Raw genomic sequence first — 24,293 nt, 5'->3', positions numbered from 1 at the left:
GAGGGGGTGGGGGCGGTCATGGCTGTAGTGCTGGCCGTGAGGGTGGTGGCGGGTCTGGCGGCCGCGGCGCTGGCTGCTCTTCTCCTGGAGCACTACGGCCTGGCGAGCCGGCCCTCGCCGCGACCCCAGCCCCGGGGCCCCCTGCGGACCCACCCCGCGCCGGGGCCTGGAGACGGCAACATCTTCTGGGGCCTGCAGGTGACGCGGGGGAGCCCGACGGGAGGTGGGGGAGGCTCGTGCGGGCGCGGGGGAGGGGGGAGACCGCCCGCGCCTGGCCGGACTCCCACTTGGCGGGGAGCCTGGGAGCCGGTGTCACTGGGAGGGTGGGGACTTGGGAGCAGGTGACACTGGGAGGATGGGGACGTGGGAGCAGGTGTTACTCGCAGGGTCTGTCTAGTGCTGGCCCGGGCTCGGTCCTTCTCCGGGGAGCTCGTTCGTGCCCTGCATCTTTGCCTTGTCCTTTCCGCCCCCCCAGGAAGCCGCTGGGCCAACGTGGGCCCATGCTGCCTCTTCCTGATGGGGGTGGTGGGTATCTGTCTGTGTTCAATACCTACTTTTGGCAGATATCCGACATTCACCTGAGCAGATTTCGCGACCGAGGCAGAGCGGTAGACTTAGAGAAATTCTGTTCAGAAACTGTTGACATCATTCAACCAGCTCTTGTGCTAGCTACAGGTAGGGAAGATTGCCGTGCTGTGCCGTGGTGGTGGTGGTGGTGGTGGTAGTGGTCTGTGGTCCTGGTGGTGGAATGCGAATCAGGGCTGCTGCTGTTCACTTGGGAGGCTTTAGGTACCTCGCCGCCCCAATCCCAGTCCCAGCCTTATTCCCTACCTGATAAGTATTTGAGGTAATGAAACTTTGAGATTCCCTTTACCAATGGATAATGGAATCAAGACCCAGGCTGAATGTCTTGTCATAGCAAGATTTTGTCATCGCCGCAGAAGGAAGGCTTGCGATACTCATGTCCTTGTGTTGCCTACTCTGTGTGTGTGTGTGTGTGTGTGTGTGTGTGTGTTGGTAGTTGTCGTAGTTCTTGGATTTGAGGATGAAAGCCCTTCAAAACAGGAATCAAAAGTTCATCCTTCCTGTTTGCCATTGTCTTTACAGATGAGTTAATTTTTCTGTTATTACGAGTTATTTTCTGTTGTTTGATGTTTCAAGTGACCCGGGGCACTTTTTATTCTTCCCTTGATACTTTTGTGGCTTGTATTTCCTAGACTCTTCAAACCCTTGGTCAAGTGTTGCCATAGTGTGGTGAGAAGTTAAGGGAGCATTGATCCTGTTCACTGGGGCCGCTCGTCTGCCTCGTGCCTTACTAAAACACCTCTGCTAATATGATAGGCATCACTGTCCATAAGTTCCCCTTTCAGCTGTTCTGTTAAGTTCGTTAGAAATTTTGATTTTGGTATTTCATTATCCAGATTACACCTTGCAATATAGTGCAGGCTGGTCTTGAACTTGCAGTCTTCCTGCTTCAGTCTCCCCAGTGCTGGGATTGATTACAGGCATGCTCCACCACCACATCTGGCTTCTAGATTACTTCTTGCTGTAAAAATACTGCTTGGTCAGATCATGTACTCTGATTCAGATATGGAAAATATGGTTGCAATAGATTCTAGGCTCCTGCTGGAGTGTTGGAATTTCTTATAAAGGATTTTAATATTGTCAGTCAGTTGATGCATTTTTGTACAGCTGTCTTTAGAGACAAACTTTGCACAACTGTTCCTAATATCATAGGAAGTTAAATAGGCTCTTGTTAAGTTATATAAACAAAGCTCTTGCTGAGACAATCTTGTTAGTATAAAGCTTTCTTTGGACTTTGGTGGGACTCAGTGATTGTGTTTATTCATGTTAAGTACTTTATCTTTGTTCCCTGTGTGTGTGTGTGTGTGTGTGTGTGTGTGTTTTAAATTGAACTCTGGAGTTTATTTTGTGTTTTGATTCTTGTATGAACTGGTAGGAGACCTGACAGATGCTAAAACAAAAGAACAGTTGGGATCCAGTCAGCATGAGATAGAATGGCAAACTTACCAGGGTATTCTGAAGAAGACCAGAGTCATGGAAAAAACCAAGTGGCTGGATATTAAAGGAAATCATGGTAAGGGCCAACACCAAATTTTTTTACCCTGTAGGAATCTAGATTCTGTAATTTAGAATTTAAAATTATAAAATAGGAATTAGATATACTGAAAGCCACATCTCTGAAACATATCTATAATATATATGATTTAAAACTTCAAATGTCACTCAGGTTTTGAATGAATGTTTGTAAGGTAGTTTAATTCTTTATAGGGAAAGAAAGCTGGTACTGAAATTTATCTGTACTACCTACGTTTTGTTCAGTGAAAGACATTAAACTGATGTTTTCATACTGTATGATTTCACTTGTATGACATTCAGGAATAAACAACTCTAGAGAGAGGTCACAGGTGTGTTTGCCAGAGAAAGGGATGCAGAACAGACTGGTTACAGACACTAGAATCTGCAGGGAGGGACTAATGAGGTTGTACTATATTTTGATTGCTCTATTGGATACATGCTTGATCAAAGTCAACAGAACTATACCACACAAAGAATAAATTTTAGTATATGAAAAAAATGTTGAAAATCCCTACCAGTCTCCATAGATATTTGCAGACAAATGGACAGTTCCTTTCCTTTTCTAGATGACCATTTTTGTGTTAATAAATAAATGAACTTTTCCCCAAAACAGTGTGCTTTATAAAAGTACTTCCTTATTACAGTATTTACCTTTTATACATTTTTATTACTTACTGCTGTATGAATGTATATATTTTTTAAAACTTTCATTTTCATGGTATAGTTCAAGTAATAGCACACATAACATAACCTGTCTAGTATAAGGTTCTGAGTTCAAATCCCAGTTCAAATCCCAGTACTATCAATCAACTGTATTTTTTTGGTTGGTTGTGGGGCTTAAACTCAGCCTGGGTGCTGTTCTGAGCTCTTTTGCTCAAGGCTAATGTTCTACCACTCTGAGCCATAGCACCACTTCCTGGACATAAGAGTCTCATAGGGACTTTACCACCCTGGCTGTTTTTGAACCTCCATCCTCAGATTTCAGCCTCCTGAGTAGTTAGGATTATAGGTGTGAGCCTCTGGTGCTCAGCAAAACTATAATTTTTAACAGATAGTTTTGCCTGCTGACATACACAGCAATAGGCATAATCAGAAAATTCCTTGCTTATAAATAATTGCTACAAAATAGGTAGAGATTATAAATTAAAATGGGATGTTTGGCTTACAAATTTCTATTGTGTATTTTTGTTGTTGTTGGTAGTGGGGCTTGAACTCTGAGCCTGAGCGCTTTTCCTCAGCTCTTCAGCTCAAGGTGTGCACTCTACCACTTTGAGTCACAATGCCACTTCCTGTTTTCTGAGTGGTTCATTAGAGATAGTGTCTCATGGACTTTCCTGCCTGGACTGGCTTTAAACCAGTGCCCGGCTATCTCTTGTGTATTTATATCTCCCTTTTTTCCTAATTTTATTAGTATTCCCTTAATTTGTAATCTTAATTAGGTCAAATACCTTTGCAAGATTGTATTACAGTAAAAAAGGAAATTAGGTTTTTACTAAGATTTAAATATAATATAGATGTGTCCTCTTATTTAGCAAAAGGATTACATTTCAGTAACATTTCTTTGGGCCTAAATTGGACTTGAACAATTTTAGCTTCTGCAACCAGGCAATCAACCTCTATGAAATCATTGTATTTCTGCATAGGTTTTCTATGATACCATTAACCTGACACCTTTTTATCATTTTATTTGTTTTGTTTTTGTTTTTGGGTCCGGTCGTGGGGCCTGAACTCTGGGCCTGGGCGCTGTCCCTCAGCTCTTCAGCTCAAGGCCAGCACTCTACCACTTGAGCCACAGCGCCACTTCCGGCTTTTTTCTTTTTGCTTATGTGGTGCTGAGGAATCGAACCCAGGGCCTCTGGAATGCAAGGCAAGCGCTCTACCACTGAGCCACCTTCCCAGCCCCCTTTTTATCATTTTATAACCCTTTCCCAAATGAGTCTTTTTTAAGATTGAATAAGGGAAGAGCTTTGTCCCTGAAGTCAGAGTGATTTATTGTTTAAAAACATTGGCCCCACAACCAACAACAACAAAAAACATTGGCACAGAGTTATAGATCAGCCATGAATTCACTCTTTCTGGCTTCTAGAATCCCATTATTAAAACAGCAACAGCAATCCAGTCTTATAACGTGAAATAACATCTAAAAATGAAAAATAACCTATTTATTCTTTAGTACACTTGGTCACCTAAACCATCCAGGTATTCTGAGTTCTGTTAAGTTAGGAAGTTCATAAAATTATTAATCTAATTATAGGCATTTTACATTTTAAATGTTAGAGTGCATTGTCATTTTTCTTTAGTCATGAGTACCTTATAGAACATGATTACATTTTTCTTTTTTGTATAGATAAACATTTGTTTTTTTCCTTTCAATTAGATGCATACAACATTCCAAGTCTGGAGAGCATCAACAATTATTACAGGTACTGAAATAAACAGGAGACACACCACTAAATAGAGTATATTACAAGAAGGGGATAGTGGAATTTAATAAATGAGAGAAAACTCCTTTTTACTTTGTCAGTCCCTTGACAGGGCCTGGGCACTGTCCTTGAGCTTTTTTTTTGTTATCCTCTTTCCCTGCTCAAGGCTAGCACTCTACCACTTTGAGTCATAGCTCCACTTCCTGTTTTCTGAGTGGTTCATTAGAGATAGTGTCTCATGGACTTTCCTGCCTGGACTGGCTTTAAACCATGATCCTCAGATCTCAACCTCCTGAGTAGCTAGGTTTACAGGCATGAGCCACCGGTGACTAGCTCGAAAACATTTTTTTGTTGTTGTAGGTAGTGGAGCTTGAACTCTGGGCTTGGGGGCTGTCCCTCAGCTCTTCAGCTCAAGGCTAGCGCTCTACCATTTGAGCCACAGAGCCACTTTAAAAACATTTTTTAATAGATAAAATTTCTAGATAAAGAACCCCTTATAATTTAGGAAAGGAGGCTTTACTGTTTTGTTGTTTTGTCAGTCATGGTGCTTGAACTCTGAGCTTGGGCGCTGTTCCTCAACTCTTCAGTTCAAGGCAAGTGCTCTACCACTTGAGCCACAACACCACTTCTGGTTTTCTAGTGGTTTATTGGAGATATGAGTCTCAGGGCCTTTCCTGCCTGGCCTGGCTTTGAACCATGAGCCCCAGATCTCAGCCTCCTGAGTAGCTAGGATTACAGGCGTGAGCCACTGGCACCAGTCTGAGGCCTTACTTTTTATGTGTGACAGATTCAGTTCTTTTAAGTTTTCCCTTTTTTCCCCCTTTGCTCTATTTTGTTTGTTTTTGAGATAGAATCTCAGCACATTGTTCAGGCTGTCCTGAATAATGATGATCATGAACTCATGATCCTCCTGTTGCCTTGGCTTCCCCTGTACTAGAATTACAAATATGTACCACCATGCCTTTACGTTTTTGTTTCAGATACTTGATACTTTAGTGCTTTGTGTTGGTCAATGGGTTTTGTTTTTTTTTTTTCCCACTGATACACAGAGGAAGTTATTTAGATCAGAGCTTGTCAGCCTAACTACTGAGGTCAGTGAGCTTTCAGAATGCTGAGACCCTGATTGTCTGAGTCTATGGGATGACTAGAGAGCTCAACAGTCCCCCCTCTAATCCTGTTAGTCAAGTCCTAAGGATTGGCGGTGTAGCTTAGTATAAGACTATTTGCCTAGCACATGCAAGGCCCTGGTCTTGATTCCCATTGTTAAAAAGAAAGAAAGAAAAAGAGAAGCAAAACCCAATGCCCCAGAGCATGCCAAAACCCAGAATCCAGAAAATGTTAATATATTTTTAACCTCTGTTCAAATTGCTGATTGACTTTTAAACATACTTTTTTCTTTTCTTTTTTAAAAATCTTTTTCCTTTTTAATAGTGGAAATTGAACCCAGGGCTTTGCATATGCTAGGCAAGCAGTCTACCACTGAGCTATATTCTCAGTCCTAGACAGATTTTTTTTTCTGGTCCTAGGGCTTGAACTCTGGGCCTGGGCACTGTCCCTGAGATGCTTTTGCTTAAGGCTAGAGCTCTACCACTTGAGTCACAGAGCCAGTTTCAGAGCTTTCTGAGTAGTCTATTGGAGATAAGAGTCTCATGGACTTTCCTGCCTGGGCTGGCTTCAAAACAGGATCCTCAAATCTCAGCTTCCTGAGTAGCTATGATTACAGGTGTAAGTCATTGGCACTCAATGCCTAGACAGATTTTCATGTGTAAAAAAATGTCCTGTTTCAACAAGTAAATATCTTCGGAACTCTTTCTATATTAATTTTTATTTGGTAATACTGGAGTTTGAATGCGGGGCCTCAAGTTTGCCAGACAGGAATTCTACCACTTGAGACATGTCTACAGCCCTGCTACCTGCTGGATATTTTGGAAATAAAGTCTAGCAAACTTATTTGGCCTCAAACCTCCATCCTCCAGACCTCAGCCTCCTGAGTACCTGGAATTACAGGCATGAACCACCAGAACCCAGCTCTCACTACATTTTATTGAAATTATGAGCTGTTTCCTTTTGAATATCTAAAGGACTGTGTTACACAGTCATCACTACTTTGATGACTTTGTGTTTGCTTATTGATGAATTAGTTTACATGAATGAATCTTTGGAGAAAATGGAAGAATGTTTTTTTTTTTGTCAGTCATGGGGCTTGAACTCTGGGCCTGGGCACTGTCCCTCAGCTCTTCAGCTCAAGGCTAGCACTCTACCACTTGAGCTACAGTGCCACTTCTGGTTTTCTAGTGGTTTATTGGAGATAAAAGTCTCATAGGCTTTCCTTCCTGGGCTGGCTTTGAACCGTGATCCTCAGATCTCAGCCTCCTGAGTAGCTAGGATTATAGGTGTGAGCCACCAGCGCCTGGCTGGAAGAAAAATTTTGTTAATTTATTTCAATCATTTTACCCATTGTACATCTAGTTTACTACATTATCAGTTCAGTAAATCTTTCAAAGGAAACAAAATCTGGCGTGATACTAGGGACAGAATTTACATTCATCTTGTTTTTATGTTGCACTAAATCCTTTTTTTTTTTTTTTAGGAAATACTCTGCAGTACGCAAGGATGGCTCTTTCCATTATGTTCACAGGACTCCCTTTGGCAACTATTCTTTCATTTCTTTGGATGCCACCCCAAATCCAGGGCCTAAGAGACCTTATAATTTCTTTGGAATTTTAGATGAGGTGTAGTATAAACTTACTTTCCTTTTTTTTTTTTTTTTTGGTCATTCATGGGTCTTGAATTCTGGGCCTTGGCGTTGTCCCTCAGCTCCTCAGCTCATAGCTGGTGCTCTACCACTTGAGCCACAGTGCCACTTCTGATTTTCTAGTGGTTAATTAGAGATAAGAGTCTCATGGACTTTCCTGCCCAGGCTGGCTTTTTGACCTGTGAGCCTCAGATCTCATCCTCCTGAGTAGCTGGGATTACAGGCGTGAGCCACTGGTGCCTGGCTTCTCACTTTCCTTTTTAACTTTACTGTTTTTATTTCTTTTTTCTCTTGGCTATCTGTGGATCATCTAGTTATTGTAGGGAAACAGATGCTTATTTAGAAATACTCACAAAATTTACTTTGGTTACAAGTATGACTATAAGCTACTGACTACTTCAGCACTGTTATTCCTGACTCTGTCCTAGGAAAGAACCACCTCACATTTCATACTTATTCAGGAAAAATTTATTAATTTTGGGTCCGGTCGTGGGCCTGAACTCTGAGCCTGGGCGCTGCCCCTCAGCTCTTCAGCTCAAGGTTAGCGCTCTACCACTTGAGCCACAGCACCACTTCTGGCTTTTTTTTTTGCTTATGGGTGCTGAGGAATTGAACCCAGGGCCTCAAGCATGCAAGGCAAGCGCTCTACCACTGAGCCACCTTCCCAGCCCAGCAAAAATTTATTAAATGCATACCAGGCATAGAATGTATTTTGTAAGCTGAAGAACATATATCTTAGTGTATTCCAGCATTTTGTCAAATCTTCACAATTGCCAAGACCAATTGCTTGCCTATATTTTTTCTAATAAGGGCAACACAGCATCTGAATTGGGTAAGTTTCTTTCAAAGTGTTTGGTGTTTCAAGGCTTGGTGAAGACTGTTGCTGGATCACAAGTGACTATAAAATTGAGAACCTCTCATTATTTCTTGGTCCAACAAATGCCAACTTGTTACCTAATGAGCATATAGCCTCATATAATATTTAGAATGATATGTTTCAAGGATCAGATAGATGAAATCAACTGGAAGATTATAAAAGGCAGATTCCCAAACTAGCCAAGGGCCCAGAAATATATTGCTTTAAGTACTTTACAGACCATATCAATGCATATTTAAGGATGTGAAAATTAGTTTTCAAGTTCAACTTTATGAAACATGACTGACATATAATAAAATACACTTATTTTTAGTGCTAAAAGAGTTTGACAAATGTATATACAGGTATAATCATCACTACAACCACGACCTAGGACATTTCCATCATCTAGAAGGTTTCCTTGCATAGTCTGTCTTCAGTCCCTCTGGAAGGAATGATTTTTCTATCTGTTTTGTCTGCCCTAAAATTTTATGTAAGTGAAATCATGCAGTATTTTACTCTTAGCTATAGCTTCTTATATTCAATCTGGTGTTTCTGAGTCACATGTGTTGTCTGCATGCATTAGAAGTTCTTTCCTTTTTAGTGCTGAGTTTGTATTCTATTACGTGGATACATTTCAGTGTATTAGTTTCTAGTGTTCATTTACTATGAGTTGAGCTGTTGTGCACATATAGATACAAATATTTCTGTCAGGGTATGTTCTAGAAATTTTGTTTCAATGTCTTTTTTATCTATTACATTGCTTTATTTAATTCAATGCTGACACAGTAGTATTAACTTCTTTATTTCTGTTTCTTTAAATAGGATTGGTAATTGCCTACTATTTTTAGGATCAAGTGAATTATAATGTAGTGAAACAATTTGAAACTTACAGAGGATATTCAGTAGGGTTTAGGCTACACACACACACACACACACACACACATTAAAATTATTATTTAAAAATTTCAGGGGTGTTTAGGCTGTTCATATTGGATTTTAACTTTACCTCTAATTAAAACTTCTGCTATTTTCTCCCAATTCAGGAACGGATGAATGAGCTATTATTATTGGCCAAGGAAAGTAGTCAGAGCAACCATACCATTTGGTTTGGACACTATACAACATCCACTATCCTTTCTCCATCACCAGGGATTCGGACAATAATGAGGTAAAAAAAAAAAAAAAGACTTCTGGAATCAAAAGTCATTGCTTTTATTTCTTTCATGTTGCTGTATGTCTCTTGCTTTCCTGAAAAGACAGCACAAATCATCTTAGTTCATTTTTCTACTGTTTGTCACTGGTTAGTTCAGCCACAGCGTATCTGTGTGGACATCTGCACACACTTGGTGGATTGATGCCTGTTTTGCACACTCGTCATCTCCAGGGCACTCTGGAACTTGAAGTTGGAGATTGGAAAGATAATCGAAGGTAAGGGAACTAACCTACTTAGTAGGTTTTAACAAAGCACTACTGTTTTTCTTATGGTAGATGAGCCCAATTATAACTTAGGATATTTCTGGCATTGTTTTCCTTGCTGTACCACTTGAGTTATGCCACCAGCCCCTTTTGACTTTTAGTATATTTTCACATAGTGTGTTTCATTTTTACTTGGGTTGTCCTCAGACCATAACCCTTCTACCTCTGAGCAACTGAGGTTATATGAGTGTATCACTCTTCCCAGAACAAAAAGTAGTTTTGAACTCTAGTGTGCACAAAAATTACGGAAGACTTTATTAAACTAGAATTTCCAAGTGGCGCTGTGGCTCAAAGTAGTAGAGTACTAGCCTTAAGTGAAGAAGCTCAGGGAAAGCACAAAGCCCTGAGTACAAGCCCCAGGACCAACAAAAACAAAACACAGAAAAACAAAAAAACTGTAGCCAAGTGCTAGTGGCTCATGCCTCTTATCCTAGCTGCTTAGGAGGCTGAGATCTGAGAGTTACGGTTCAGGGAGGAAAGTCCATGAGACACTTATCTCCAACCAAACTACTTAGAAAAGGCCAGAAATGGCGCTATGGTTCAAGTAGTAGAGCTCTACCTTTGAGCACAGAGAGGCTCAGGAACAGAACCGAGGCCAGGACCAGCAAAAAAAGAGGAAAAGAAAAAAAGAATTTCCAGGTCCTAACATGAGAATGTAAGTGCCCCAATTTTGTGGTCTGGGTTGGTCTATGGTCTTCATTTGAAAAGCACTAAAACTAGAAATATCAGTTTTCCCCTGTATTTTATATCCATCATTCCAGATACTACCACAAGATGGTAATGATTTAATTTTTTCAGATAATTAAGATTTGTATTTATGAAGGTCTCTCTAACAGAAAACTATTTATTTATGAAAAATATAGTTAAGCTGGGCATGATGATACATGCCTGAAATCTCAGCTACTCCAGAGGAGAAGATAGGCGGATCATGGTTCATGGCCAGCTAGGCAAAAGTTAGCCTGAACCTATCTCAAAAAAAAAAAAAAAAAAACAAGCAGAGGGGTTGGGAAGGTAGCTCAGTGGTAGAGTGCTTGTCTTGTATGCATGAGTCCCTGGGTTCAATTCCTCAGCACCACATAAGCAGAAAAAGCTGGAAGTGGTGCTTTGGCTCAACTGTTAGAGCACTAGCCTTGAGCTGAAGAGCTGAGGGACAGCACCCAGGCCCAGAGTTCAGGCCCCAAGACTGACCAAAAAAAAAGAACAACAAGCAGGGTATGTGGCACATGGCACACATATGTAATCCCAGCTACCTCAGAGTCCGAAATAGGAGGACCACAGTCCAAGCTGGCCTGGGCAAAAGCTTGAGACCCTACCTGAAAAACAAATGAAAAACAAAAAGATGTAGGGATATGGCTGAAGTGGCAGAGTACTTGCTTAGTAAACCTAAGACCCTGAATGTAAACAACTGTACCACCACATCAAAAAAAAAACAACTATATACTTAAGTATATATACATAATTGAGAAGTGTTGTAAGTAAAATCTTTTAGTAATTTAAATATAGAAAAATATCATCTCAGTCCAGATAAGTGTACGTGCCTATAATCTAAGCATTCAGAAAGCCGATGCAGGCAGGATTGTAAGTATGAAGCTAGCCTGGATATATAGAAAGATGCTTTTGTTTTGTTTTTTGGTCATGGGGCTTGAACTCTGAGCCTAGGTGCTGTCCCTCAGCTCTTCAGCTCAAGGCTAGTACTCTACCACTTGAGCCACAGCTCTGTTTTCTGAGTGGATTATTGGAGATTAGAGTCTCACGATGCTGAGCTGCCAGAGTCTCATGCCTCTAATCCTTGCTACTCAAGAGGCTGAGATCTGAGGATCACAGTTCAAAGTGAGCCCCAGCAGGAAAGGCCATGAGACTCTTACCTCCAATAAACCACTCAAAGCCAGAAGTGGCTCTGTGGCTCAACTGGTAGAGCATTAGCCTTGAGCTGAAGAGCTGAGGGACAGTGCTCAGGCCCAGAGTTCAAGCCCCATGAGCAACAACAACAACAAAAAAAGAGTCTCACGGCCTTTCCTGCCCGGGCTGGCTTTGAACTGCAATCCTCAGATCTCAGTTTCCTGAGTGGCTAGGATTACAGGTGTGAACCACCAGCACCCAGCTGCAAAACCGAACAAAACAAAACTATTAAGTAACTATTAAACTATTTTAAAAAACCCATTAAATAGCTATTAAAGTTATTTAACTTGTTCAAAGCCAAACTGAAGATATTCAATATTCAAAAAATTAGTTAAAGTTGGGTGCCGGTGGCTCACGCCTGTAATCCTAGCTACTCAGGAGCCTGAGATCTGAGGATTGAGGTTCAAAGCCAGCCCAGGCAGGTAAGTCCCTGAGACTCTTATCTCCAATAAACCACCAGAGAACCGGAAGTGGCACTGTAGCTCAAGTGGTAGAGCGCTCGCCTTGAGCTGAAGAGCTGAGGGACAGCACTCAGGCCCAGAGTTCAATCCCCATGACCAACCAAAAAAAAAAAATTAGTTAAACTAAATATGTTATTTCTTTTTAACTTTCTATTAATGAAAAAGCTTTACATCTTTGAGAGTATTCATTTTTGGTTGGCTGTCCTAGAAACTATATAAACTACACTTAAGCCCTTTAATTAGTTGGCAACTATAATTAATTTGAATTGTGGTGCTCTGGGCTGGGCTGGGCTTGCCCTTCTCAGAGAGCCTTCTAAATCTGACTCAGATTCCTGTTCAGTTACAAGTTGTGCTGTTCACTATGAAACTATTTCCTTCCTTCCTTTTCCGATCTGCTTTTCTGTGTTCCAAACCTGGCATTTTTATCTGGCAATTTACTGTAAAGACCTATCTCAAATTGTTTGCATAGATGCCATCCCTGAGCTTTTGTGCTCAAGACTAGCACTCTACAACTTGAGCCACCTCCCCACTTCCTGTTTTTTTGTAGCTTAGTGGAGGTAAGAGTCTCACAGGTTTTCCTGCCTGGGCTGGCTTTGAACCATGATATTCAGATCTCAGCCTCCTGAATTATTGTCATGAGTCACCACTTCTCAGCTCTCAAACTGCTTTCATAAACATTTAAATTGCATTAGATATAATAAAGTTATTTTTTATTTATTTATTTTTTTTGCCAGTCGTGGGGCCTGAACTCTGGGCCTGGGCACTGTCACTCCGCTCTTCAGCTCAAGGCTAGCGCTCTACCACTTGAGCCACAACACCACTTCCAGCTTTTTCTGCTTATGTGGTGCTGAGGAATCAAACCCAGGGCCTCATGCATGCGAGGCAAGCACTCTACCACTGAGCCACCTTCCCAGCCCCTAATAAAGCTATTTTCAAACATTGAGTATATTGGTAATATCTGATTTGGCTTTGTTCTTGATGCAAATAAATCCAGAAATATTAGTGGCTTAACACAATATTTCTCATTCATATAAATCTAGTATGAGACAGGAAAATATCAACTTCACTAATCTTTTAAAAAAATTTCACATAAAGCCAGTTTATACTCTTTTTTTTTTTTCATGGTCTGGGGGCTTGAACTCAGGCCTGGACACTGTCTGGAGCCTCTCTGTGCTCAAGGCTAGTGCTCTACCACTTGAGCCACAGCACCACTTCCAGCTTTGTTGAGTAGTTTATTGGAAATAAGAGTCTCATTAAGACTTTTCTGCCCAGACTGGCTTCAAACTGTGATCCTCAGATCTCAGTCTCCTGAACAGTTAGGATTACAGGTGTGAGACACTGGCACCTCGCTCAGTTTGTACTTTTGATGCATCATCTAATTTAAAACAGCAAGGGCACTGAACAGTAATAATAAATCCAGGTTAATAGGTACACTGTGAATAGAGATGTAGAGATGTGTGACTGCATGAAGGGGAAAGTCCTGGACGTGCACAATAGAGGGCGTTTTTATACTGTTAAAATGAAGCTGCGATTATTCAGGCTAGATTATTATAATTTTAAAAGATCAGTTGTATCATCTAGAGCACCACTAAGAAAACAAATAGGCAGAAAATGAAAGCAGCAATCAAAGTGGTGAAAAGGTCAACCAAATTTTTATGTAAGTCAGTAATAGGACTTAAAGAATAAAAGGCATATAAGACATGCAGAGAAAAATATAGCTAACTTGTTGAAGTATTAGCAGGCAAGGGGAGTGCATGCCTGTAGTCACAGACACATAAGCGTCTGAAATGAGAGGATACCATTAGCTTATCAGTTCAAAACTAGCCATACAGAGCATGCTAATCAATGCTGGCATGCTGAAACTCAAATACCTTTTGTCTTCTACAGTGGCAAAAGCTCTAATCTCAGTGCCTTAAGACAAGAGACAAGTCAAAAAGAGTGGCTACTACCCCAAGAATATGTTTCAGAGCTTTTAGTCCATCATGGTGGCAAGAGTGTGGTAGAACATAAGCTTTCAACTTGTAACAGCTGGCAAGAACAGCGCTCCACTTCCCTACTTTATAGGGCCACTGCTTCACCACATCAGTTCCAGGGCAGAGAAGAGAGCAGAGAACTCATATCTTTGGTTGGGGGGAGGGGTGTTGTGGGGCTTGAATTCTGGGTCTGGGAGCTGTTGCTAAGCTCTTCAGCTCAAGGCTAGCATTCTACTACTTGAGCCACAGCACTCACCAGTTTTCTGAGTGGTTTATTGGAAATAAGAGTCTCACAGACTTTCCTGCCTGGTCTGGCTTTGAACCACAATCCTCAGATCTCAGCGTCCTGAGTATCTAGGATTACAGGTGTGAGCCACCAGCGCCCAGCTGAAAACTTACATCTTAAGCACTCTTAAGTAGTATGGGCTAGAAGTGCAACACATGTCTCTTCTGCTCATGGTCTATTGGCCAGAACTAGCCACATGGTCTCAATCCAATATCAAGGAGACTGGGAAATGCTGGGGAGCATATGGAATATTTATGAGCATTGTTGCTGTCAATCATTTTCACAGTTCTAAAAGAACATAAAGCCTAGGATCTAGTTCAATGATAGAATGTGTTTGTTTGTTTGTTTTTTGGGTCCAGTCGTGGGGCCTGAACTCTGGGCCTGGGCGCTGTCCCTCAGCTCTTCAGCTCAAGGCTAATGCTCTACTACTTAAGCCATAGCACCACTTCTGGCTTTTTTCTTTTTGCTTATGTGGTGCTGAGGAATTGAACCCAGGGCCTCAGGCATGCAAGGCAAGCACTCTACCACTGAGCCACCTTCCCAGCCCTCAATGATAGAATGTGTTAAGCCCTGGGTTTAATCCTCAGCAACACACACACACACACACACACACACACACACACACAAATTTTAACAGAAGGAAAGTAGGAGAGGAAATATGAAATTTTGGTTGCTCTTTAATGGACAGTTTGTAGATTTCCCTGTGTACTTTGAAAATAGAACTTTCATTTCTTTGAAATTATAGAAATAAAAATTTAAAAGATGAAAAATTGTTTGTGTTTATATCAAACATTTTAATGTTTTATGTAGCATGAAAAGTGTGCAATCTTAGGCTTCTGATGAATGTCTTAAGTTTCAAATAGTCTTAAAGTACTATCTAAAAATAGATTGAGAAAATTCAATGAATATTCATTTAAGTATTTGCCCATGGTTCACGCCTGTAATCCTAGCTACTCAGGAAGCTGAGATCTAAGGATCACAATTCAAAGCCAGCCTGGGCAGAAAAATCCATGAGACTTTTTTATCTCCAACCACCAGAAAACTGGAAGTGGCACTGTGGCTCAAGTGGTAGAGTGCTAGCCTTAAACAAAAAGCTGCTCAAGGAGCACCCAAGCCCAGAGTTCAAGCGCCAGGACTGCAGAAAGAGAGGGGTGCAGGAAGTGGAGGGGAGGGAAGAGAGAGGAAAAAGGAAGGAAAAGAAGGAAGGAAGGAAGGAAGAAAGGGAAGGAGAAGGAAAGCAAGGAAAAGAAAAGAATACAAGATAGTAGGAGACATTGACCCGTGGTTTAGTCATAGCCAGGTTGATGTGAGGCATGTGAAAGGCAAACAATAAGGACCAGGAGGAAAAGCTGAGAAATAGTATTGCCTACTCTGTAATAATAGTCATTCTGTAAAAAGTTCTAGTTTTCCATGGTGTTAACCTTCAAGCCCTCTTACAATAGGAAATGACTAAATCACCTCCCTATCCCTTGGTCTCCAGGTACCGGATCTTCGCTTTTGATCATGACCTCTTTAGCTTTGCAGACTTGACCTTTGACAAGTGGCCTGTGGTTCTTATCACTAATCCTAAACCACTCCTCTACACTTGTGCTGGACATGAACCACTAGAAAGACTCCTTCATTCAACGCACATCAGGTAAGTGATAAGGTTTCAGAACTTAAAACTTGATATTGATGGAGAATGAATTACTATTATTCCCATTTGAAAGCTAGATGAGGGTTGGGGAGGTGGTTCAGTGCTTACCTTGCATGCATGAGGTCCTGGGTTTGATTCTTCAGCACCACATAAGCAGAAAAAGCCAGAAGTGGTGCTGTTGCTCAAGTGTAGAGCACCAGCCTTGAGCTGAAGAGCTGAGGGACAGCACTCAGGCCTAGAGTTTAGGCCCCACGACCAACCTCCCCTCCCCCCAAAAAAAGCTAGATGCCTCACAGTCATTTTGTCAACAATATAAACAACCTACAAAGTACATTAGTGGTTTCGTTCAATTAAAATATGTAATTCTTTTCTCCTCCTCTTCCTCCTCCTCCTCCTCTTCTTCTTCCCCTCTTCCCTCTTCCTCCTGCTGCTGCTTCAGCTGCTTCTGTTGCTTCAGCCTCAGCTGCTTCTGCTTCTGCTGCTTCTGCTACTTCTTGGTGCTGGTACTGGGACTTGAATACAGGGCCTCATCCTCTTACCCATCTCTTTCTCTGAAGGCTGGCTAGCACTCTTACCACTTGAGTCATGCCTCTGCTTCTGGCTTTATTTTTTGTGGATACTGGGGCTTAAACTCAGGACGTAGGCATAGTACCTTAACTTCTTCACTTAAGGCTGGTGCTCTGCCACTTGAGCCACAGATCAGCTTCTGGCTTTTTGCTGGTTAATTACAAATAAGAGTCTCATGGACTTTCCTGCCTGTGCTGGCTTCCAATTGGTATCCTCCATCTCAGCCTCCTGAGTTAGCTAGGATTACAGATGTGAACCAACAACATCCAACTATTTTAACTAATTTTTTTGTCGGTCTTAGGGCTTGAACTCTGGGCCTGGGCACTGTCCCTCAGCTCTTCAGCTCAAGGCTAGTGTTCTACCATTTGAGCCACAGTGCCACTTCTGGTTTTTTCTGTTTATGTAGTGCTGAGGAATGGAACCCAGGGCTTTGTGCATAGGAGGCAAGCAAGCACTCTACCACTGAGCCACCTTCCCAGCTCTATTTTAACTATTTTTAAGTGCATAGTTCAGTGGCATTGCTGTACAGCCATGATCATTATCTCCAGAATTTTTTTCATCTTCTAAAACTGAAATTCTACACTTGTCTCCTCCCCTACCCAGCTCCTAACAACCATCATTCCATGTCCTATCTCTGTGAATTTGGCTATTCTAAGGATTTCACATAAGTGGAATTACAATTTTTTCTTTTCTGTCTGGTTTATTTCATATAACACAATGATCTCATGGTTCATCTATATTGTAGCATGCGTCAGAATCTCCTTCCTGTTTATTCCATTCTCCTGAATATCATTCAATTATTTGTACATCCCACATCTGTTTTATTGATGGACTTTGGGGCTAAATCTTTTGGCCACGCTGAATAATGCTTCTATGAACATAGGGCACAAATCTCTGCTTTCTTGATATCCCAGAAGTGAAACTGATGGATAACATGGTTTTCAGGTTACAGTGGAATGATTCTTCTTCATAAAAACACTGACAAATACCTGAAGCCTTGCATTTTCTGTGTACTGTCATTTTAGAATCTTGGCCTTTTCCATATCCTCCATTGCTTCCGTCACCGTTAAAATCGATGGAGTCAATTTAGGTCAGGCTACTCATTTGTCTGGTCCTATTTTTATACTGAAGTGGAATCCCAGAGCCTACAGTAATGGGACACATAACATAGAAGTAACTGTCCAGGTGAGTTGTCATTTTCACACTGAACTCTAGTTGTTTTTAGCCAATTTGTTAAAAACCAAAACCAAAAATCTAAGTTAACTCAGTGGTAAAAAGAAATAAAAATAGCCGGACGCTGGTGGCTCACGCCTGTAATCCTAGCTACTCAGGAGGCTGAGATCTGAGAATCGCGGTTCAAAGCCAGCCCGGGCAGGAAAGACCGTGAGACTCCTATCTCCAATAAACCACCAGAAAACCGGAAGTGGCGCTGTAGCTCAAGTGGTAGAGCGCTCGCCTTGAGCTGAAGAGCTGAGGGACAGCACTCAGGCCCAGAGTTCAAGCCCCACGACCAACAAAAAAAAGAAATAAAAATAAAAAACAGTACGTTATATATAATTTTTGTGGTATTGATATTTGAACGTGGATTTACATTTGCTAGGCAGGTGCTCCAACTACTTGACCCCTGTCAAAAACATAATTTAATATGTTTTACTCTGTTATATTTACTCTTTTTGATTCCCAGATTGTTCCATTTTTGGTTAGTGGGAAGCTTTTCACAGGGGCCACTAAATCCTATGACATAATCCCAGTCATCTTTATTAGTTTTGTTACTTGCTGGTACAACAAAATACCATGAGCTCTTCTTGTGCACTTCTTACTCAAGAACTGGAATCTGCCATGTTTGTCAGCAGCTGTTTTCTGGTAAGATGCTTTTTTTGGAAGTGGATCTGTGGCTCAAGTTGTAGAGCACAATCTTTGAGTGAAAAAAACCAAATGAGAGCGTGACACAGCTTTGAGTCAAAACACAATATTAACATCCCCTCCCCCCCAAAAAAGCCTTTTTGAGATTACAAGCTGGCATTGGCCCCTCCACTCATTACTGTTGGGCTTGTTTGGGTTTCTGGGACTTTTCTTCAGAGTGTATTGATATTTATTTATTGTTGGTCATAGGGTCTTAAACTCAGGGCCTGGGCACTTCAACTCAAGGCTAGTGCTCTACCACTTTGAGCCACAGCACCACTTCCAGTTTTCTGGTGGTTAATTGAAGATAAGAGTTTCAGGGACTTTCCTGCCATAGCAGGCTTTGAAATATGATCCTCAGACCTCAGCCTCCTGAGTAACTAGGATTACAGGTGTGAGCCACTGGCACCCAGCAAATGAATAGATTTTAATGAGGGTTTTTTTTTTCAGTTCAAATTTAGAATTGAAAGAAATGATATAAAAAACTAGCATAAAAGAAGTGTTATCAAAAGTTCCTACAGGGAAAATTATGTAAGAAAAACAGTTGCTATTCAGAGCTAACCTATGAAAACTATTAGATAGTTACTCTGTAAAGTGACATGTGTAATTAGAATATTATACATTCTTAAGTGTGTATATGCATTATTCTTCTGTTTATAACTAGGACTCTGCTGGGAGAAATAAGAAGGCTCACCACACATTTTCTGTTCAAGGAAGCAGTCACCTGACATTCAACCCCCTCGCATCATTTGTTCTTCTTACTGACCACTGTCTCCTGGTAAGTGGATTCAGTTAAACATGACATGTGGGCTGGGAACATGGCTTAGTGGTAGAGTGCTTGCCTAGCATGCACGAAGCTCTCGGTTCAATTCCTCAGTACCACATACACAGAAAAATTCAGAAGCGGAGCCATGGTTCAAGTGATAGAGCACTAGCCTTGAGCAAAAGAAGCTCAAGGACAGTGCCCAGGCCCTGAGTTCAAGCCCCAGAACTGGCAAAAAATAAAAAAAAAAATGCAGTCTGTTCACTGTTCCTGTCATATACTGCATAGGAGTTTCCCCTTGAATATAACTTTAAATAAAACAAAACAAATTATCTTCCTCATACAATGAAGTAGACTCTTTAATGTAAAATTATTGAGTCTAATATTGGTCTAGGTAAATTCAAAAAAGGAATGCTGAGGCGAAGCAATGTTTGTTTCTCTCTGATCATATATTTCTCCTATAGAGTGATTTATTTACTAAAACCAAACTATACTTATACAACATTTCTAGTAACTAGTTCTCAGTTGACACTGTTTAGGAGTTCTATAACTCAATTCTGATACTAACTGCCAGGAGTTAGCATGGACCCCACAGGATAAATATTCAATTCTCTAAGGCTGCCTTCCTCACCAATCCCCTTCAGACACCATTCATAATTCCAGGGTGTCACCTGTGCTTCTGTTCGACCAGCTTCAGTAACTTGCTAGAATGACTCACAGAGCTCAGGAAACATTTACTTACTCTATCACTAGTTTATTGTCATAGGATACAACTAGCACTGGCCAAAGGGAGACCAGGGTAGTAAGGTATGGGATTTAGGACTGAACATCCATGCCCTCCTCAGGCACAAACCACTCTTCCAGCATCTCTGAGTATTCACAACCTGGAAGGTCGCTACACCCCTTCAGTTAGGGCTTTCAGAGAAGGTATCATTCTGTAGGCATGATTGATGAAACCATTACTAACTAATCTGCAGCCCTTCTCCCTCCCTGGAGAACAAGAGTGAGGTATGCGTGTGAGGATGAAGTCTTCAACCCTCAGCACAAGGTTGGTCCCCATACCAACCGACCCATCCCTAAGAACTTTCCTAAAGTCACCTTAGTAACATCCACTAAGGTATGATTAAAAGGAGCTCATTCCTAACCACAGAAGACTTCACTTCTCACTCCACGGGTGTTTCAGATGTGGGAAGAAAAGCAATTGTTATAATGAAGATGTTCTTATTATTTTCTATTACTTGGAAACTAGCAAGAGTTCTAGTAGTTATGGGCAGAAGCTTGTGATGACCCACCCCAGTATCATGGATGCCATTTCCTTCTTGGGAGTGAGGCCAGGCAGAGCCTTCTGTGGAGCTGTGTTGTACGCCTCCTCACGCTGACATCTCTTTCTCTGCAGGGTCGGGTGCTGTTTGCCCTGATTGCACTGATCCAGCTCACCACTCTCATTACTTATAGGTATCTAGCATACCCAGAGCTGAAAGGTTAGTTGGGCTCCTTTTATTCTTGGGAGACTTTATTTTAAAGTAACACATAACGTCCTCTCTATTATCAAGTGATAAATAACAGTACAAATTGTCTTTGTACGAGCTTGGTAATGTGTATTCTTAAAGTATCACTCTTCTTCCACAAAATTGAAAAAAAATCCTTGTGTGTGTGTGTGTGTGTGTGTGTGTGTGTGTGTGTGTGTGTGTGTGTGTGTGTGTGTGTGTGCATGTGCATGCATGCGCGCATGTGCACTGGTACTTGGGCTTGAATTCTGGGCCTATTGCTCTTAATTAGCTTAGCTTCATTGCTCAAAGCTGGTTCTCTAGCACTTGAGCAACACTTCTACTTTGGGCTTTTTGCTAGTTAATTGGATATGAGTCTTCTAAATTTGTCTGCTTTTGAACTATAATTCTCATACCTAAACCTCCTGAATAGCTAGGCTTTAGGCATAAACCATCAACTCTGGATTTAAATATTTTTAGGGTTTTTTGTTATTGCTGTCAGCACAGGAGACTGAACTCAGGGCTCTGTGCTTGCTAGGTAGGCATCCTGAGCCCTTCTACCCAATAGCCCTTCTTTCGTTGCATTAGTTATTTTCAAGGTGGTATATAAATATCTCTTATTTATTTATTTATTCATTTATTCCAGTTCTGGGGCTTGAACTCAGGGTCTGGGCACTGTCCTGAGCTTCTTTTTGCTCAAGGCTAGCACTCTACCACTTGAGCCGCAGCACCACTTCCAGCTTTTTCTGTTTAGATGGTACTAAGAAATTGAACCCAGGGCTTCATGTCACATTCCCAGCCCTGGTGTCTCTCTTTATGCTCAGCCTAGCCTATGTTGCCCAGTGTCACAGCGATGACAGTCATGACTACTAGATCCAGTCATTGTACTTACCTCGTAGCTAGGATGCCAAATGAAAGCCATCATGCTCAGTCATCTGTTGTGATGGAGTCGTAAACTTTTATGCCTGGCTAACTTTGAATCTTGATTTCCTCTGATCGCCACCTCTTAGTAGTCAGAATTTTCAGGCTTGATCCACCATACCCAGAGGGGTGGAGGGGGAGGGGGCCACCAAGCAGACTCAATGGAAATGAAGGAAAAATCACAATATAGCACCAAATGGCCAAGTTTAAATATAAGTAGCTATTTAATGGATTTTTTTTTTTGCCAGTCCTGGGGCTTGAACTCAGGGCCTGAGCACTGTCCATAAGTTTCTCTTGCTCAAGGCTAGCACTCTACCACTTGAGCCACAGTACCACTTCCAGCTTCTTGTTTTATGTGGTACTGAGGTATCGAACCAAAGGCTTCAAGCATGCTAGGCAAGCACTCTAACACTAATGAAATTTCTATGTTTGAAATACTTTTAGATTAAAAACCCATATTAGCCGGGTGCCAGTGGCTCACACCTGTAATCCTAGCTACTCAGGAGGCTGAGATCTGAGGATCACGGTTCAAAGCCAGCCTGGGCATAAAAGTCCGTGAGACTCTGATCTCCAATAAACGACTAGAAAACTGGAAGTGGAGCTGTGGCACAAGAGGTAAAGCACTCTCCTTGAGCTGAAGAGTACAGGGACAGCACCCAGGCCCAGAGTTCAAGCCCCACAACCGACAAAACTAAACACTAAAAACTAAATCCATATTAACTCCAACAATTAAAGACAAAACATTAATCAAAACTTGATAAAACTTAAGTAGTAAATATATAGTTTTGAATTACATGCATAGAGCAGGCTATAAAAAAGTTGTAAAGAAGTTGACCTTAATGGGGTACTTTCTACTTTTCCTGACAAGTGTCTGTTTCTGTGTTTCCTGGCTATATCTGCCAAACTACTGAACTTTCATGTTGATAAAATAAAGAATAATGAAAGTTAGATGATAATTACTAATACGCCTTTCAGAGGAATGTGGACTTTCCTCCTTTTTTTATTACTTTTTTTTTTTAAAGAGTGTTCATTTACCCAATAGCCCATGCCCTATAATCCTAACTATTCAGGAGGGTGAGATCTGAGGATCTCAGTTAGAAGCCAACCCAGGCAGATAAATCCAAGAAATTTCAATCTCAAATTAATCAGAAGAAAGGGGGAACGGAGGTGTGATACAGAGCCAGCTGTGATTAAAAAAAAAAAAAAAGCCGAGCAAGACAGACACTGGGTTCAAGCCCCATAAAGGGAAAAAAAAACCCAAAAAAACAAATAAATAAAAACTAACCCCAAACAAAACAAAGCAAAAAGAAATTGAACTTTACATGTGTTCACTGGATTTTTTTTAATTTATCCTATTTAGAACCTCCAGGATTTATAAAATTGACTTCATTTTCTCTTCATGTTTTGAGCAAAATTAACATCTTCTACTATTCTGTGTTGTTCCTGACCATGTATACAGTGTTCGGTAAGTAAATTAATAACCTTGAGACTGAAGAATTCTTCTAAAGAATATATTGAGAATTTAGGTTAAAGAATTAACTTAGTTGTTTGAAGGTATAACAAATGGAACATAAATCCTTTATGAATCATGTTTTGTAGAAACAAACTTCTTTCTAAACAGGCTTAAAAGGACACATCACCACTAAGTTAATTAATACCTGTATGGAAATATAATAGAAGACAAACTTAAGCTCACTGGGTTGGAGGCATGGCTCAGGAGGTACAGCATCAGCCAATGAGCTCAGCCAGTGAAGGACAGCATCAGATGAAGTTTGAATTCCTGTCTCAGACAAAAAAAAAACAGAACAAAACACTTCAGCCTAAATGCCACACCTCAGAGCAAGCTGACTTGACTACTTTAAGACTCTTATCCTTTTTTTAATCACATTTTATACCTTTATCAGAACCTCTGTGTTTATTAACTCTTTTCTTGTTAAAATATCCATTGTTACCTTTTCTCTTGTTCACCACTGTGCTCATCACCAAACTCAATGTTTTGTGTACAATTCATTGAATATTTACCAGAGTGTGACTTTTTGTTTTTGTGTTTGTGCCAGCACTGGGGCATGAACTTAGGATCCTTGAACTCTTATTTGGCCTTTTCCACTCAAGGCTAGCACTTTACCACTAGGCCACACCTCTACTTCTGGCTTTTTTCTGGTTAATTGGAGACAAGAGTCTCATAGACTTTGATACCTGGGCTTGCTTTGAACCTGGATTCTCAGATATCAGCCTCTTGAGTAGCTAGAATTACCGGCGTGAGTCAACAGTGCCCAACTAGTGTGTAAATCTTAAAAATTCATCTCAAAAGATGGAAAAGCAGGGCTGGGAAGGTGGCTTAGTGGTAGAGTGCTTGCCTAGCATGTATGAAGCCCTGGGTGCAATTCCACAGTACCACAGAAACAGAAAAAGCTGGAAGTGGTGTTGTTGCTCAAGTGGTAGGGTGCTAGCCTTGAGCAAAAAGCAGCTCAGGGACAGTGCCAGGCCATGAGTTCAAGCTCCAGTACTGAAAAAAAAAAGAGAAGCAGTTGAATTATGAGTTCAAGCATATCTGAGATTATCTGTTATACTATACTACTATGCCCACTACTGTTTTTTTTTTTTTTTTTTGATTGGTAGTGGGGCTTGAATTCTGGGCTTGGGTGCTATCCCTGTGCTCTTCAGTTTAAGGTGAGCACTTGAGGGCTGAAGCTATTTTCTTTCTTTTTTTTGGGTCCGGTCATGGGGCCTGAACTCTGGGCCTGGGCACTGTCCCTCAGCTCTTCAGCTCAAGGCTAGCGCTCTA

General features: G+C 41.2%; 1 protein-coding gene across 2 annotated transcripts in view; it reads left to right on the top strand.

Annotated features, from left to right (window-relative positions):
• Tmem62 (transmembrane protein 62) overlaps nt 1-24,293 on the top strand; it is a 27,371-nt gene continuing 3,078 nt past the window's right edge. Inside the window, exons 1-12 of one of the 2 annotated variants that reach the window (XM_013010280.1) lie at nt 1-198; nt 564-675; nt 1,961-2,098; nt 4,478-4,523; nt 7,114-7,255; nt 9,181-9,305; nt 9,443-9,565; nt 15,713-15,868; nt 17,461-17,620; nt 19,002-19,115; nt 20,497-20,581; nt 22,869-22,973. In XM_013010280.1, coding sequence (XP_012865734.1) covers nt 19-198; nt 564-675; nt 1,961-2,098; nt 4,478-4,523; nt 7,114-7,255; nt 9,181-9,305; nt 9,443-9,565; nt 15,713-15,868; nt 17,461-17,620; nt 19,002-19,115; nt 20,497-20,581; nt 22,869-22,973 — 1,486 coding nt within the window. In that variant the 5' untranslated portion in view covers nt 1-18. The remainder of the gene's footprint in view (nt 199-563; nt 676-1,960; nt 2,099-4,477; nt 4,524-7,113; nt 7,256-9,180; nt 9,306-9,442; nt 9,566-15,712; nt 15,869-17,460; nt 17,621-19,001; nt 19,116-20,496; nt 20,582-22,868; nt 22,974-24,293) is intronic. The other variant, XM_013010281.1, reaches the window with a different exon arrangement.

Source organism: Dipodomys ordii, unplaced genomic scaffold (assembly GCF_000151885.1).
Source record: "Dipodomys ordii isolate 6190 unplaced genomic scaffold, Dord_2.0 Scaffold11, whole genome shotgun sequence".
In the NCBI taxonomy this organism is placed as follows: domain Eukaryota; kingdom Metazoa; phylum Chordata; class Mammalia; order Rodentia; family Heteromyidae; genus Dipodomys; species Dipodomys ordii.
The sequence above is the reverse complement of the archived record's forward strand: the minus strand, read 5'-3'. Positions and strand labels throughout refer to the sequence as shown.